Here is a 16,203-nt window from a genome sequence, read left to right on the forward strand (position 1 = left end):
TGCACCCCCGCGTTTCCTCGCCCTTCTCGCCAGGACAGCCGGGCAGCCCCTGGCCCTGCCGCCATGAAGCCTGCCCTCAGCGAGCCGCCCCCGGGCCCCCAGCTGGCCACCTCCGCCGCAGTCAGCGGCCTTTCGCCCTGTTAAACTTTTCTCTTTTCAAGGGGAGGGCGAGGTGGCGGTGCCCCCGGCGGCGGCCGCCAGGTACCTCCCCCCGCCGCCTCCTCCGCCCCCTTTGGCGGCGGTGCCAGGCGGCCGCGGGGCTTCCTGCTGACGGCGGCGAGCCGCGGATGGGCAGGAAGGGCAGCCGGCGCCTCCGCTGCCCTCCTCCTCTTCTTCCTCCTCCTTTTCCTCCTCCTCCTCCTCCTCGGCCGCTGGCTCCCCCCAGCAGCGCGGGGCAGGCCCGGCCGGGGCCGGGGCGGCGCTGAGGGGAAGGCGCCGGCCTCACCCGCCGCCCCTGGCCATGGCAGCCCCCGCTTGCTGAGCGCCGCCGCCCGCGGGCCCCTCGCCGATGGCCGAAGCCTGGAGGCTGGAGGAGGACGAGGAGGAGCTGCGGGAGCTGGGCAGGAGGCACCGCAGGGGTGCCCTGGGCTCGGCGGCAGGTGAGGGACCGGGGCCGGGGGCGCGGGGCGGCGAGGCTGCAGGTGGTGAGGCTGCAGGTGCCCGCGTTGGCGTCGGCTCCGGACAGGAGGGCGAGGGAGGGCGAAGGGCAACGTGAGGAGGCCCGGTGCCATCCCTGGAGCCTCCCCGGAGGCGACAGAGAGGGTTTCAGCGCTTCCAGTCACGGTAACCTGCATGGTGGGGCCAAGCCACCAAAGCGCTTGGCTCCTCGCTGCCGGAGCCCTGGTGGCACGCGCCATTGTGGAGCAGATCCTGCTGCAGGAGGCTCTGCTGGCCTGAGAGGCCACAGGACCAGGGATCATGTCATGGTGGCCCCTGTGGTCATCATGGAGCCCATCCTGACGCCTGACCCCACTTGTATGTGGGGTGGAGCAGCTGGCACCAAGGACCCGGTGACCCCATAGTGCACCTTGACTTGGGACTAGCCTGGTCGGTGGGACTGGATTTCCCTGGGGGGCTGGATCACATCGGCAGCACTGCTGCAGCATGTCATCCCAGTCAGTTTCATTGGAATTAATTCAGGGCAGGTGCATCTCTGTACAGCTGCCCAGCGTGAGCTGAAAGCGTGCTCCTGGAGGGTGATCAGGAAGTCTGCTCTGAAAGCCTGCTCCTCCAAGCTAACGTGGAGGTAGACACGCATCGTCCACCAGAGACGCGTCCAGATGTTGGAGATACCTTAGCAGGAAACAAAATATGTGACTGTTTTTTCTTATAACTGTCAAGGTGGATGGAACATCTAGGTATAAAAGTTATATATAAAATTGCATATAATTGTTTCCGTGCGGGTAAGGACTGCAGGCCTTGCCAAACAGGAGGTGAGAGCTATTGTGTACAGGAAGGCATGGAGACAAGAGCTTGGGAGTAAACAGGTTGATATGGCTTTATAGATAGACTTGGAGGTTGCAGTAAGCTTTTGTTTGATACAATGACATCCAGTGGATCTTGGCAGCAGGTGAAATAGTTTATTTAATTTGAATGTTGTTGTTAATTGACAAGCAATGCTTATATCGCTTTTTCTGTCTTCACAAAGTTGGTAAATGCAGCATTTTCCTCTTCTCTCAATGTGAAATTCCTTCCAGAATGAACTGTTTTCTTCAAGTCTGTTTCCAGGGAAAATATCGGCTACAGTGCATATTTAAAGTTTAATTCCAAATATTCTGGCAATTACTAATTATGATAAAACCATAATGCTCTAATAACTTTTACAATTCATGTGGGTTTGTATCCATTTGAGCAACAGGAGTATTCTCTCACAGATGAGAAAAACAGCAATTTGAGGGCTCCCACTGCAGAGCAGAGCTTGCAACACACAGGCCCTGTGGCTTGCCACAACCCTGGTTATGCCAGCACATTCCTGGGCAGGTGCAGGATTAGCAGGAGCCAGCGTGGCTTGGCACGTGTGCAGGATTTCGCCTCGTCGAGGGCAGGAGGCAAAACCAGCGTTGGTTCCCATTTCCTCCGTAGCCAAACATGTGAGCTGATAGTTCTGGTATCTGTTTTTTAAAGCTGTTTCTTCTGGATATATTTATTGGTGGAGAATATCTATTTGGTTCTACAGTTTATGTATGTACATATATAATTATTGCTTTCTTATTATGAAACAAAATGTTTTATAAACTCTGGAAACAAACTCTGCTCCTAGAGTTTATCTTGGTTAAAATGCTACTAATCGGTAATACAGGGCCCTTCTCTTCCTTTTATAAAACTTTTGTTATTGTGTCCTGTCAATCCCCCTCCAAAATGGTCCTGGCACTGTTTACCTTAGTAGTGGAAAGTAGGTGTGTATGACTAGCATTCTGCTTTGGCTGTCTTTCCTTCCTACCATCTGTTTGAAAGACTGCACAGTGGAAAGCAGGGCACAAACACTCCCAGAGTGTTTTTCAAGGCATCCATGAAGCATATCATGTCAAGCGGATGAGTTTGCTGCCCTTCCCTTACTTGATAATTCCCTTATGCATTTATATACAAGCCTGTTGAAAATAAGTGCATTTTTGTGTGTAATGTGCAGTTACAATGACAAAATGGTAACATACATAAATGTTAAATAACTTACTGGGTCTATTTTAGAGTTTTAAAAAAGTGTCTTAGCTGGCTGCCAATTTAAGCATTTCAGTTTGTTAAGCTAGTTGCAAATATGAGCACATTAAGTTTCTGGTCTGTTCAGCTTATATGTGGAAGTAAGGGCAGTTGCTCACCTTTGTACCGCAAGTACAAGAGTTTGCAAAGCGAGAGGTAGTTGAAGGGTGAAAGTTCAGAAATGCTTCTGACTTAATAAACACTCAGAGGTATAATTAGCACTGTTTTATTGAGGAACGAGAACACAGGACGTCATTGAACGAAGAAGTAGTATTTTTCCTGGGAGCTAGTCCCGGTTGTGCTACCACAGATACAAGAGGATGAAGCAGGCTAAACTCATCTAACAGCTTGTTGCTGCTAAAGGGGTGATCCCTTCCTTGGATCTGTGCTTCTGCTCTTCCCATGTGTCAGCTGTGAGGCTCGTCTGACCTGCTGGTGAGCAAAGTCACTGAAGCTGCTGCTGTGTGGCAGCCTGGGCTGATCTCCCTGGTGGCTGCTGGGGCCTCTCTTGGAGCTCTTGTGCTTACTAGGACCTGCACCAACCTGTTCTGGTGCACTGGCCCAGCAGGAAGCTATTTTTCTTGTTCTGTTTGGTGGATGCAATTCTGCTGATTCAGCTTGCTGGCATAGTTTTCTACAGGTTCTGATGGTGTTAAAGCTGGCATAAAAAAGAGAGTGGGAACATGCAGCCGGAGGGAGGTAAGGCACTGTGCCAGCCAGGAGTTAGTTTGGTTTAGGTTGCTGTGAAACCGTAGGCTGAGCTGTTAACAGATCTACTTGCCTCTTGTTTTGGTGTGTTTTTCTTTTTTTTTTTCTTTTTTTTTTTTTCTTCGTGTGTGTCTAGATTTGGGTGTTTCTTTTTTGTCTCGTTCAATGAGCTGGAGAGGCCTGCTGGAGCAGTAGGAAAATGCCAGAACCGACGTTAAAAGCAGGGAATGGCAACCTGGAGATATGACCAGATGAGGTGGAAACAGAACTATCCTTGTCCATGGCAGACATCTTAGATAGCTTAACTATTTTGTTTGACTACCTGTTTACCCCACCGTATGCCATGCCAATGAGTCATTCTCATTTTGGGATGAGTTTTCTCTGAATTCAAGAAAGCTTTTTGATTAGCTCGTTCTGGAAAACTGGGAGAAGGTAACAGGTAGAGCAATTTGAGAATCTCCTAATGCAATGTTTTTCCCTTTGAGAAAATGATGATTGTTTGATTATTATTATTTTTTTTTTAATTTTATTTTATTATATAATTTCTTTAAGTGGTAGGAAGGAGGAGTAGGATATATTCTTTAAAAAATGGGAAGAATAAAAATAGCTACATAGGTTCATTAAACTCAATCTCCTAGCCACATGCTGTGGGAAAGGAAGCAAGTCTTGCAGGAAATCTTTTATATAAGTAAGTAAAATTACATGATAGATTTCATCTTAAAATAACGTGATAGATTTTACCCTCATGTTGCATATGCCTGCCATATAGTTTGTTACTCAGGGAAGTCAAATAGAGAACACGTGATTTTTACTGGATATATATATATTTAAATTTACGATTATAATCTTTTTGTTTAGCTTGTTTTTAATGAAGGGAATAATGAAAAAGAAAACAAAACAAACAACCTAGGATCGTCTTTCCCATAGACTTGCATGCTCTATCCAGTCTAACTTTGGACCTTAATCTGGTGTACTTTCCTGTTTCGTTGAGCTTTTCTTTTATGAGTGCAGACTCAAATAAGGAAACTTTATCGTGAGTGAGTATAGTAAATGTTAGTTGTGAAATGCATTGGTTAATTGTGTGTCTGAGCACAAAAGGCTTGCCGCATTAGGAGTGAGAGAGAATCTCAGTATTCTGGTGTTATCTAAAGTGCACACACAATTTTAAATGTGTTTAGTATCTATGTTATTTCACTTTGAATTCTGGTCAGCGTTCCTAGAGAAAAAGCAGTCTGTTACGGATGTAGCAGATGTTTCCTTACTTTAAATTAGAAAAAACAAGCCAAAAAAGAAGTCAGTAACAAAGTTTGAGTTCATAATGAAGAGCTATTGTGATTTATACTGTGTGTATTTAAAAGTATAGATGGTCATTAATACAAGGAAAGACTTTGATTTAATTTAATATTGCTTGTCTTTATCATAAATGCTTATCTGTGGCTTGTTCCTGCGTAGTGGCTATAAAGTTTGCACAGAACTTTTGCTATGCTGACTGAGACATCTCTGGTTGTTTTTTGTTTCTGCTTCTCTACAGTATATCAAGTGTTTTCTGGAACTTTTTTTCAGCTCTAGTGGGCAATTTTAGATTACGGGTGGTATTATCTATTTCTGGTTGGTTGATTGACTGAATGCTTTGGTTTTTAGCCAAAACAAGATCTAGTTCACAGTTGGATCAATAACTTCACACTCCCACATCAAACTGGTGCTGACGTGTTTTGGAAGCTGAGAACAATGAGCCGTATCCAATCTAACAAATTAAGGTTAAATATTTCCCTGCTCAACATGCTGGGAAATTACTGGAGTACGTTTGTGTAGTGTGTCTGATGAAATACAGTGAACGGTAATTTGCAGGCATCGCGGACTTTTTTCAGATAAGAAATTGATACAAGAATGCTCTGTAATTGTTCCCAAGTTAATGCAAAATATGTGTTCGGTCTTGAGAAGAAAAGAATAAGGTGATGTGAGATTCTTCGTGAAATTCAGCATTAGAGACTGATTAAGTGATGACCTCCTTTAGGGGTCACTGGATCATGACATAAACAGCTTGACCATAGGAACTCCCAGGGGGTGCCTGTGACCCTGGGCAGAGATAAAATGTGATGAGGAAAAAGGTGGCTCAGAGAGTTAGGTGCTGTGTTCCTCTAATCTTAACCTTATATTTAAGAAGCGGAAAGCTCTTCTTAAGGAACAGAAGTCAGCATTGTTCAACTGGAAACTTCATCATCTGCACGTCTGTGTCCTTCAGCTCTGATCCAGAAATTGTTCTGCTCATCTGTAGCAAAGTAATCATTTATCATCTGTTATTTATAATGGTATATGTTAACCATCATTTGTCTGTTAGGAAGAAAGACAAACATGACCAAACAGATCACTTGTCTTGAATAAATGCGTAAAGTATAGCTATGATCTGCCAGGCTGTCTGTGCGCAAACAAGAAGCACTCACAAAAAGCTTGAGGAAGAGAGTTTGGGGGTGTTGGTTATTTATTTAATCAGTCAGAGCACAAGTTCAGGTGTGGTAGGGTTAATTGCTGGCTGGACATCCCTTACCTGTTTCTCTTGGGATTTGGTCTCATGTTTTTGCAGCCTCAGTGCAGGCTCAAGGGCTACAGACTTAATAATTATTTGAGGCCCCACCACAGTAAAACACTTAAATTTTAAAGAGTACAAATAATGCAATTCTTATGTAATAATCTCAAAGTAGTGTTAATATATTGTATCATGTAGGTATTAAAAAAAATATCTGGTTAGGCCTTTTCCATAACCCTCTGAAGTTATTGTACATTTCCACTAAATTTCATAGTCTTTGAATTCTAGCTTGCTTGAGGTAAATATAAGAAGCTAACTAAAATTTTTGTTGAATATAATAATGTAGCCTGTATGTGGAAATTCATCATCCTTTCTTGAAATTAAGTGTGCTGTCAGTGGCAAGAAAAAAACTTGTTGCAGTTACTTGGGAAAGAGCATAGACTGCACCACAAAGAATGTTGTGTCTTCTGAAGAAACAAGCCTTCTAAAAATAAAAGCTGCTCTAAGGAAAATAACTGAATAATTTGTGATAGCCAACAGGGAGTAGTCTTTTCCTAGCCAAGGAGCCTGTAGAAGGACTAATAGTAATAAAAGACTTATGTGATGAAATAGATCTTCTTCACTTAGGTTATAGCCAAAGCAAGGCTCAAAAATGAATCACAGCATAAGGAGTGGTGAGGTTATAGCCAAAGAGAATAACCCATTGAGTGATGATTGTCCAAAACCATGCTGTTAACTGGGTGTTGCAATCAATCGCTTCCTGTCAAGGTAACAAGTAATAAATCAGGGTTGTTGCATTAATGAAGGGATGGACAGCAAAGGGCAGAGTGAGTCAGAACATCGTTGCAAGAACCTTGAGCAAGCAACCTGGGCTCTGCCCGTGGCAGGGGGTTGGAACTTGAGACCTTTAAGGTCCCTTCCAACAAAAAACATTCTGTGATTCAAAGAAGTTTTTACCACAGTGGCTGTTTTCAGATGAAACAAGTTTAGTATTTGTAAATAAAGTTGGTGGTATTAACCCCCCTCTCTGAGAAAAGTTAATGTAGTTCTGGGCATGCAGTTTCAGTAAGTATTTCATACGATATGTGCAGCATGAATTTTTGATAGTGCTTAAAGCCATTTGACATAAATATCTTCCGTTGATGCTTATCTCTAGTTAAATGCAGTGCTTTACACAGGGCATTGTATAATGTCCTTGCTCTGATGATTTTGTGGCTCAGAAGTGTGGCAGCCTTGGCTGGAAGTAAGCTCTAGGGCTCACCTAGTCCAGCCTCTGACTTGAAGCAGGACTCTTACCAAGACTAGATCCATCCACCAAGGCTTCCTCTAGCGCGTCATGAATAGTCTCCCAAAAGAGAAGGATTTACAGCCTCTGCATGCAACCTGTTCCAGCCCTGCATTACCTCCTAGTGAAGGAATTTTTCCTCACTTTAAGCCTGAACCTCCCATGCCAGAGTTGTGACCATTGCCCCTTGTTATATTGTCTGCTAATAGCAGGAAGAGTTTGCATTTATGATCTTTGTTACTCCCCTTCAGACAGCTGTGTAGATAGCTCGTTTTACATAGCTCATTTGCCTCCTCTTTGCTCATCTAAAAAAGCTTGGACCCTTCAACCTTACCATTGGGCAGTTTTGCCTCACATACTCAGTTTTTCAAACTGTACAGAAATGGAGTAGAAGCATCAGCTGAATTGCTAGCCAAGATTTTTACTCTTCACTTGAAAAATAGCGTGCACAATGTTACTGAAGCATTCAAACTGCAGACTTCAGAAGACAATATATCACCTGTTGATCCGTGCTTTATGCTTGGCAACCATCCTTCCCCTCAGTGAAAGACAAACTTAAGTTTTGGGAGGGAAGCCTACATTTAGTAGATGATGACACAGAGCAGAAAAACTTCTTTTTCTTTTTCCTCCGGTGCTTTATGAATTTTGAAAGACATGGACTTTTATGGATTTCAGTATTAAGTTGATCGTCTGATGTAGTGCTGTGTTACGCTAACTGCTTCAGGTGTTGTAAATCAGCACTTCTGTATGGACTGGACGTGTTATTCTAAAAACATCAATTTGACATTCTGACTCGAAAATTAAGGATCTTTTAACAAGACTTAATGGAATTCCAAATAAGATGCTTTGAAGATGAACTTAACTGGTCTGTGAATTTTTGCAAATATGACACAACAAATCTATACCTACCATATTGATACCAGAGGAACACAGCTATAAGTAGCTGCATTTGAAGCCAACCTGAAGGGCTCAACAGAAGTCAAGCTGAAAATTTCACACTGGAATGTTAGAAGCTGAATGCAACAAATCTTACTGCTATTTTTTTCCTACTGCTTATTATTTATTTACTTTTAAGGGGGTGTTGCATTTATTTTGTACATGAATCACCACCTCAGTCAGCTTGTTGAGGTTTTTGTAGAAAATGTGATTGGATCAGAACATGCAGAATATCTTGAATGGGTGGTACACTCTCTCCTGTAACTAAAAGGGTGTACTACCTCAGACTTTCAGAGCCACGATACTGGCTTATCTGTGCCCCATTGAAAAACTGAAAAAACAGGAATTTTGTAATTTTCATGCCCATAGGAAAGTTATGCTGGATCAGACAAAAGGATCATCTTGTTCAGTAACCTAGTTCTTACAATTGCCCGCAAGTGTCTTCAATGAAGTTTGCAAGAAACCTCTACTAAGTTTTAATTTCTAATTCTAAAAAGGATTGCTTATCCTCTGCAGCCAACACCTGAGAAACTTAATGGAGACTGATACGAAAGTTTCTGTTAAATAGTTACCCAGTGCTTTACCTTTCATGGCTTCGGTTTCTTTTTGACACCACTTATACTTTTGATCTTCAAACGTTACAGCAAGGAATGCAATTTACTTCTTCACTGAACGTCATCAATTACTACCTGTTATATGCTGGTTGATATTTTTACTGGATATTCACTAATTCTTGAATTATGATGGTGATTTTCCAATAAATATTTTGCTTTTTTAGTGTGGCTTTGAACATGGTGAATCCCATTCTAAAAGCTGTAGGTAAATGTCAAGCACTGTGTTTCTTACAAAGGTGGTTTTGATGCATTCTCCTTCTAGACAGGATGTTGTATGCATAAAATAAGTTGATTATTTTCTTCAGCTATAACATTTTGTTTCTATTTACATGAGGCAAGCTAAATTTAATGCAAATTGTTTTCTTAAGGTGATAAATTTATATTCATCATGCAGTCTGTCTTGCATTAAAACCCAAGCAGTCAATATCGCAGATCTACACGTGAAAATTGATTCAGGTTGTGCACATCTGTGTTAAATCATTTACAGGAATTTTTGAGTGAACAGAGTGCTGTGATGTTATTTATTATTAAAATACTGTTTGCTCATCCTGTTAGACTGATGGGACATAAATACCTGGAAACAAGCTCAGCATTTTGATAACTTTCACATCATAAATTGTTCCCTCAGTGTTCATTTTATGATTGTCTGCACTGTAAATTTACGGTGCAGAAACTAATAGAAATGTGGAACTTGGGATCAAAGTTAGAGCTTTGGAAAAATCTTCCCTTTTACCTAGGGCTTTGAAAATGCCCTTGTCAGATGCCACAGTTGAGCTAATGGCAAATACTGCAAGCTTTGTCACTGGCCGTAAGGCTGTCAGCCTTTCACGTTGATGGTTGGACTTGGTGGTCTGAAAGATTTTTTTGGAAACCTTTCTAGGTCTTTATGGAGGGTCTAGGTGATTCTGAGCACACCTGTAAAAATACACAGTGATCACCAAACTGGAATGACGAAGCTCAACTGAAAATGGGGTACCTGAGAGTGGGGTGCCTGCTGTTGTCCACCACCTCCTCTGTTTAAGCAGGTCTAGACAGTGCTTGGAAGAGTGTCACTACCAGAGTGGGACAGGTATCAGTGAATGACGAGATGGGAGAATGCTGCACACCTCATGTATCCAGCAGTAACAGGCATAACTTTCTGTAGAGCACCAGCATCTGCTCTGGGAAATGCATGGTATCTGCTACTGTGACTCTAGGCAGACTTCATTTCTCCAGCTCCTCTCCACTGATTTGGGGTTGGTGGATCCATCACCAAGAACTATTTAATTGAGGGGTGTCATTATGCTCCTGGCACCCTAGCAAAGCAGAGGTACTTATTAATGTGTTTACAGAAGTTGGATGCCTGTGATGGGTCTTCTGGCGCCTCTTTGGTGTATGCACAGGAGTGGGGTTGGGAAAAGGAGGGGTCTGGGTGTACATGGGAGGAGAGCTGTTTCTCCAAGGTGCTGAGGAATTGGAATGGTCTCTGGCAGCATTACCAGCATGCCCAAGAACCTATGGTTTTTCTGTGGTAACCAGGGGATCCCTGGTTTCAGTTTTCAGGATGCTTATGGTTTTGCCATCTTCTTGCCATTTGTTTAAAGCTGCTGGCATTTGAAGCCTTTCCTTGGACAGTAGAGAGGAACTGCTTCCTTGAGGAGCAACTGAATGAGTGCCACGTTTGTGTTTATAAGACAGAGGACGGGATGCGCTAACCTGATGTCAAGGCTAGAAGCTGCTAAAAATTACTTTTATAATAGCTGCTCTCGAGTGTGTGTTTTCTGAGATCCTGAAGGGAGGAGGAAGTACAATTGCGGAGTGTTCAGAAAAACAGATGAGAGGATTTTGAGAAATACTGTAATTAGGAGCCCAGAGACAGGCACAGTCAGCTCTTGCCTAAAACAGGGGGGGGCAGATGTGAAGAATGAAAGGTGTATGTTTGTAATATAAATGGTCATTTTAAAGCATTTATTAGAGTTGTGAGAGCTTTCATTTTGTTCACAAAGAGACCTGGTATTTTTATTACGATTTGTATATGTTTATGTTGTGTAAGCTGTGTTGAATTCATCCATAGCTTTCAAGTTTTAAATAAACAATAACACACCAACCTGTGCATTGCAAACCATGCTCTTTTCTGTTGAGCATGCTTGAGGTTCTTACGAAGTGGTGTAAAATCCTGTGCTCCCGAAGGGCTGTCTGCCACTGTGCTCCCAGTGGATGCTGTTTGTATTTTGTGACGTGCTATTTCCTTGTTGTCGCCCTCTTTCATTCCCTCCTATTTTTCCTCTTTATAAAACGTTGTGTATCCTGACTTCTGGTCAGGATGGTTCTCAAGGACCAAAGGACACAAATGTGCATGTTTGCATGTATGTGTTACGCCATAACAAAGGTACCTCGAAGAGGATTTGGTAGATGTTTAACGTTTGCCTTGGGATGGGATGTGGATGAACTCATCTCACACCTCAGTAAAATGCTTTCAAAATGCCAGATGACTCGTGTCTTAAAAAATGACTTTTGTGTGCTGATCTCTACAGAATCATATAATATGCACAACTTTTAAACATGTATTCAATGCCCATGGGTCAGGGTTATCTCAGGTTCCAAAAATGTATTGGTATATGCCAACGATATTAAACAATTCCACTTTTTAAATCTTCAGACAAGTCCCTATAATGATGCTTCTGAATCTTGTAATCTTTATTTTACAGTCAAGAGCTAGAGACCTTTTGGAGAATAACCCATTTTACAAAAAGTCCAATGTATGTGAGAAGCAGTTGTTCTATTTGCTTTCCTAGAATTTTTTATTTTTGTGTGGCTGTTGGGCCGAATTATCAATGTCACTGGAGGAAAATGTTTTGTTAATAGGCTAATTTCAAATGCACTTTTATAGAAAATCAGTACTTGCTACAGAACAATTGAGGTTTAAGAATGTTCTCTTGTTAGCTCTCTTTATTTGGACTGGGTAAACAATTTGGGGATAATTGGGGATAATTTGGAGTATAAATTCGGCATGAATGCTGACATGGGACCAAAAAATATTCCATTAACAATCTATTGACGATTTCAGTGGTATCTGAAGAGAAATAAATACTGTTATTTGCCTGGTACATTTCTTCTCTTTTTATAGAGGTTGTTTTATGATTGAGTGTATTTCAATCAGTTGTTGTAATAAGCATTTTTCTTTCTTTCTGTATCTCTTCATCCCCCTATTCTCCAAATTCCCCCCAAAATACAGACCTATGCATTTGCTTGCACTAACAACAATACCTAAATTCCAGATTAATATGTGGAGGTTTAGAAGCTGTGCTGTCAGCATTGCTGTCAGTGGGTTCACAGGATGAAGTAATTAAGAAAGTTTTTTTTTCTTGTTAGTTTATTTTAAAGCTGAGTTAATTTCCTGCGATACGGAAGTGGGAATATCTGTAGCTGATACTCCCATTCAGCACTTTATTGTGAATTCATGTCTCACACGCATTACATGAGACTTGACTTCCAAGCGTATAATGTGTAAGATTGCCCTGGAGACTGTTGTTGAGGTTTGCCATCTTGAAAATGGAAGGGTGCTGTTTTGGGTAAGCAATTTCCAAAAACTTTTAATTGCCCCTGGATCAGGGTGGGATTGGTAGAGGATTGTTGAACGGAAAGGAATGGTGAAATCTGCACAATGTTTGGTGTCCAAAAATGATCTTCTTACTATATAATATCAGTGCTTCACAAATAGAAATTACATCTTTTGCAAGTTATAAAATAGGTTGTGCATTCACAAAAATTGTGCATGATTATCTGAAATGCATGTAACAAAGGCTGTTTGTACAACACATTGGTTTGTACCGTGTAGGTCAAAGGAAATTGCTTAAATGGTGGAAGTGATATCCCCTGCACTCAGCCTGAAATTATCCCTGCCTGTGGCCAGGAATGCACAAGTTTTAGGAAACTGTTGTTCAACAGGAAAACAAAACAAAACAAAAAGCAAGCCAGACACCTGATAGAAAACTTAAAATGATTCTCATTATATTACTTTTTATGTTATTTATTGTTGTGTATCAGCACTCTGGGGCAAACAGACCTAGTGTCAGACTGAGCTCTGTTGTGTTACTGAGGAATAAACAGAGCCTATACAGGCAAGCTACATTTCTGGGAAGGAAGTGGCAGTACCATGCTCTTGAAGGATAATTTCCTTTTATTGGTAATGCTGGCAACATCATTGAAATGCTTTTCAGAAATGTAAATTTTAACATTTCTGAAATACCTGGAGAGGGAGGTATTTTGTGGTTATATATCTTTAGTTTTATATATCTTTAGTCTATCAAAAAGATGACTCAAGTCAATTGGTACTTCACTCTATGAAATTATCAAGAAAGTTAAGTAGTAAGATTCCTTTTAGTTCCCACTGTGATTCTGGGAGCTCTGCCTGCTTTAGTCCCATGAGCATGAAGTACATCTTCTAAGAATGACATTGCACTGACCAGCTGCAGTGTCTTTGTCTAAAGATGTGCTGAGCTGTACCTTCAGAAGGTGCTCATTTCCTGAAAAAAACAGCTTTAGAAACAAATGTATGTTGAATTTCCTGCTTAAATTTTAGAAGGTACAAGTGTTTTAACATATGGATATGCTACATATATTTGATTGCTCACATACTTTGTTTATTGTTCACAGCCTCAGAACAAGGAACCAGTGTTGAACTTGGTCTAAGTTGTTACAACATGGGCCATTTTGAGAAGCAGAGAACTTACACAGTCCTTCCTTTCTCTCATTTTTCTGCATCAGCCCCTCTCTTATGGCTGCTATGTATGGTTACACTGATGCCCACACAATTTTGCTGTTGCGTTGCAGGAGTAACACAGGAGCAAGAATGAGAGGCTAGAAATTCACAGCCACAAAAACAAATTGGCAGCAAACGTAGCACTGTTAGATGTGGCCCCTGATGCCCAGTAAATTCTTTTTGCATTTATATTATCACACAAGTACACAGAAGGCTTTAAAGGTAACTATAGTTTGCTGTTAATCTCTTTAGCAATTGAAAAATATGGCCTTTGGATAATTAGAAGCTGTATGGTGGTCAGTAGGTCTCAAGGTTAAATACTCACCCAGAGGTTCAATGAATTCTTCTGTACATATTTACGTTTGTTCTTTTTTTGGTTTTCCCTTGGCCATGTATCAGTCATGCTTAGGAGTGAAGAAAGCATTACTTCCAAGACTAAAACACTGCAAGAATGCTGTGTGCCTGCCTACAAGACTCAAGTTACCATTCGGTATTGAAATGGACAGGCCAGTGACATTTCATTTGGGGGGCAGCAGGGTGTGTAATCCATTCTTTTCCCCAATTTACTGCTCTGGAATTTAGCAGCATTCTGTAGAATTTAAAGAAGGTATAAAAACCGTCTGCCCTTACGGTTGTAAACTTGGTGTGTGTCCTGGTTTTGTGGCCTTTTGGAGGGCAGGGAAAGCTATCCGTTAAACTAAATGAGAAAAACTTCTTCAAAGCCTCTCATTAATCTCTCCTCATGCTTTCTGCCTTTTAAACAACTGATAAGGGACTCTGCTGCTACAATACTGCAATATATAGATAAATGTTCAGTCTTACAGTTTTTATTGTATAGCAGTTTCTAATCAAACTGAATGAAATTTATAGTAGATTCCGTACCCTGGAACTGATTTGCATTGTTACGACTCCTTACCCAAGAGGAGTGCTATAAAGAAGCAGGAGTCTCGGAGAGCCGCATCCCGCCTTAACGAAATGAAAGGCAGAAATACGGCAATACCAGAGGCCACTATAGCTTATCTCAGTGCAAATAAAACTAGCACTGAAAATCCTGCACAGCTGCAGATCTTTTGCCCAGGGAACATGCAGTTTTGTTTGAGGTTGGGTCTTATGTACACTGACAATGTGAAGTGGAAATTTGGGGCTGTTTGATCTGGTGCAGTTGGCTAACGGGAACTGTTGCAATATGATCAGCAGGGTCAGCTGGTCAAGATTACAGAAATGAAGCTGCTGATGTAATGGTAGTAGCCATTGTATTTCTGCATGATGTCGTCTTAAGGTTGCTGCATCAGTTTTAGTGCCTACCATCACTAAGGCCTAGAAGCTTACAGCTCCTTGAGGATCAGGGCATGTGGGCTGGAGCAGTTTGTTTAGTCACTTTCAACAATTGCATATGCTGAGAATATGACTTCCCTGTGTTTTTTGTATTTTGGTGTTGCCAGCACCACTGGCAACAGTACTGCTTAAAAGCCCACTGTTTCTATTGCCTGCTTTTTTTTTTTTTTTTTTTTTTTTTTTTCTCCAGAGGCTTGCCATTGCTGCAGAACTATTGTTACAAGCATCTCCAACTACTTTTCATTATGAAACCGCGGCAGTGCCATGGTGGGCTAAAAACAATCGAGACAGAGACAGGTTTGCTGTAATGGAAGTGACCTGGAGAGCATCGGGATGTCCTGCCCCCTCTGGCGGCTGCTCCATTCAAGAGCAATAGTTAGGATGAAATGACAGTATTTCCCCGAAGTGGACATACAGTGTGCCTCCCTTTGTCCTCTTCGGGCAATTCAGCTTTTAATAGAGTTTGAGCTGAGGGATTAAGGGTAGGAAGTTGGATCTGTGTGTCCAGAGGTAACTGCGTTGGAAGCTCCCCGCTCACTTTGCAGGTTGAAAGCAGCAGAATGTCTGTTAACTTTCCGCTCCTTTTTCAACAGCGTTTTGTGTTTACACTTACATTTTTTTCTAGTGAGAGCACGCTTTTCAGTAGAAGTCACTCTTAGCAACAAGATGCTTTGGAGAATATTGCAAAATAAACAGAGAAAAACAATGTCTCTCTCTGGTGCGAGTTGCCTTTTCCCCTTTCCTTTGCTTGTCTTCCAAAGACAAGAGGGAATGACTTAAAAGCTATTGTTTTCTGCTTTGGTGGTCTTTTTCACAAAATCTTAAGCTATTCTGGGTTTGTGGAATGACTGAAATAAAGTTGCATCCTTTATTTTTCTCCTGATGGTTATGTTTATATTTTCCTCGAGAAGAAAAACTGTTCTGTCAAAATAAAAGCAAACAAACAAGATAATTTTCCGTGCTTGAAGGCTTGAAGTTGCCAGTTAAAGAAACCTGACCCTTTCTAAAAGCAACTGGAATATGACATATATGTCTGCTGCTCAGTTTTGAACGCTGAAAAAAGGTGTAATATGTCCATGCTACTGATGAAATACACACAGTATGATTTTCTAAATAAACACCAGATTTGCCAAACAGTTGTGGTATGAATAGCAGACCTTTGTGTCCTGGTGTTTTCCTTGATTCTTCTGCAGTGTTTAAAACTTGGCAGCAGTCTTCCCAACCTCATCCAGAAGTCTCTGACTTATTCCGCCTCATCTGCTCCACCTGCCAGCTCCTTGACTTCTTGCGCTGTATCCTGCTGCTGAACAAGGATAATCTGCTCGTCCACGCAGGCTGTATTTGTTTAAGGGCAGCAAAGGTTTAG

At 41.7% G+C, this 16,203-nt stretch overlaps 1 protein-coding gene across 3 annotated transcripts in view; it reads left to right on the forward strand.

Moving 5' to 3' along the window:
• The first annotated feature begins 235 nt into the window (after positions 1-235).
• Positions 236-16,203, forward strand: part of SH3D19 (SH3 domain containing 19) — a 79,885-nt gene continuing 63,917 nt past the window's right edge. Inside the window, exon 1 of one of the 3 annotated variants that reach the window (XM_035323860.1) lies at positions 236-599. In XM_035323860.1, coding sequence (XP_035179751.1) covers positions 509-599 — 91 coding nt within the window. In that variant the 5' untranslated portion in view covers positions 236-508. The remainder of the gene's footprint in view (positions 600-16,203) is intronic. The other 2 variants (XM_035323861.1, XM_035323863.1) reach the window with 2 other exon arrangements.

This window comes from Oxyura jamaicensis, chromosome 4 (assembly GCF_011077185.1).
Source record: "Oxyura jamaicensis isolate SHBP4307 breed ruddy duck chromosome 4, BPBGC_Ojam_1.0, whole genome shotgun sequence".
Classification (NCBI taxonomy): Eukaryota; Metazoa; Chordata; class Aves; order Anseriformes; family Anatidae; genus Oxyura; species Oxyura jamaicensis.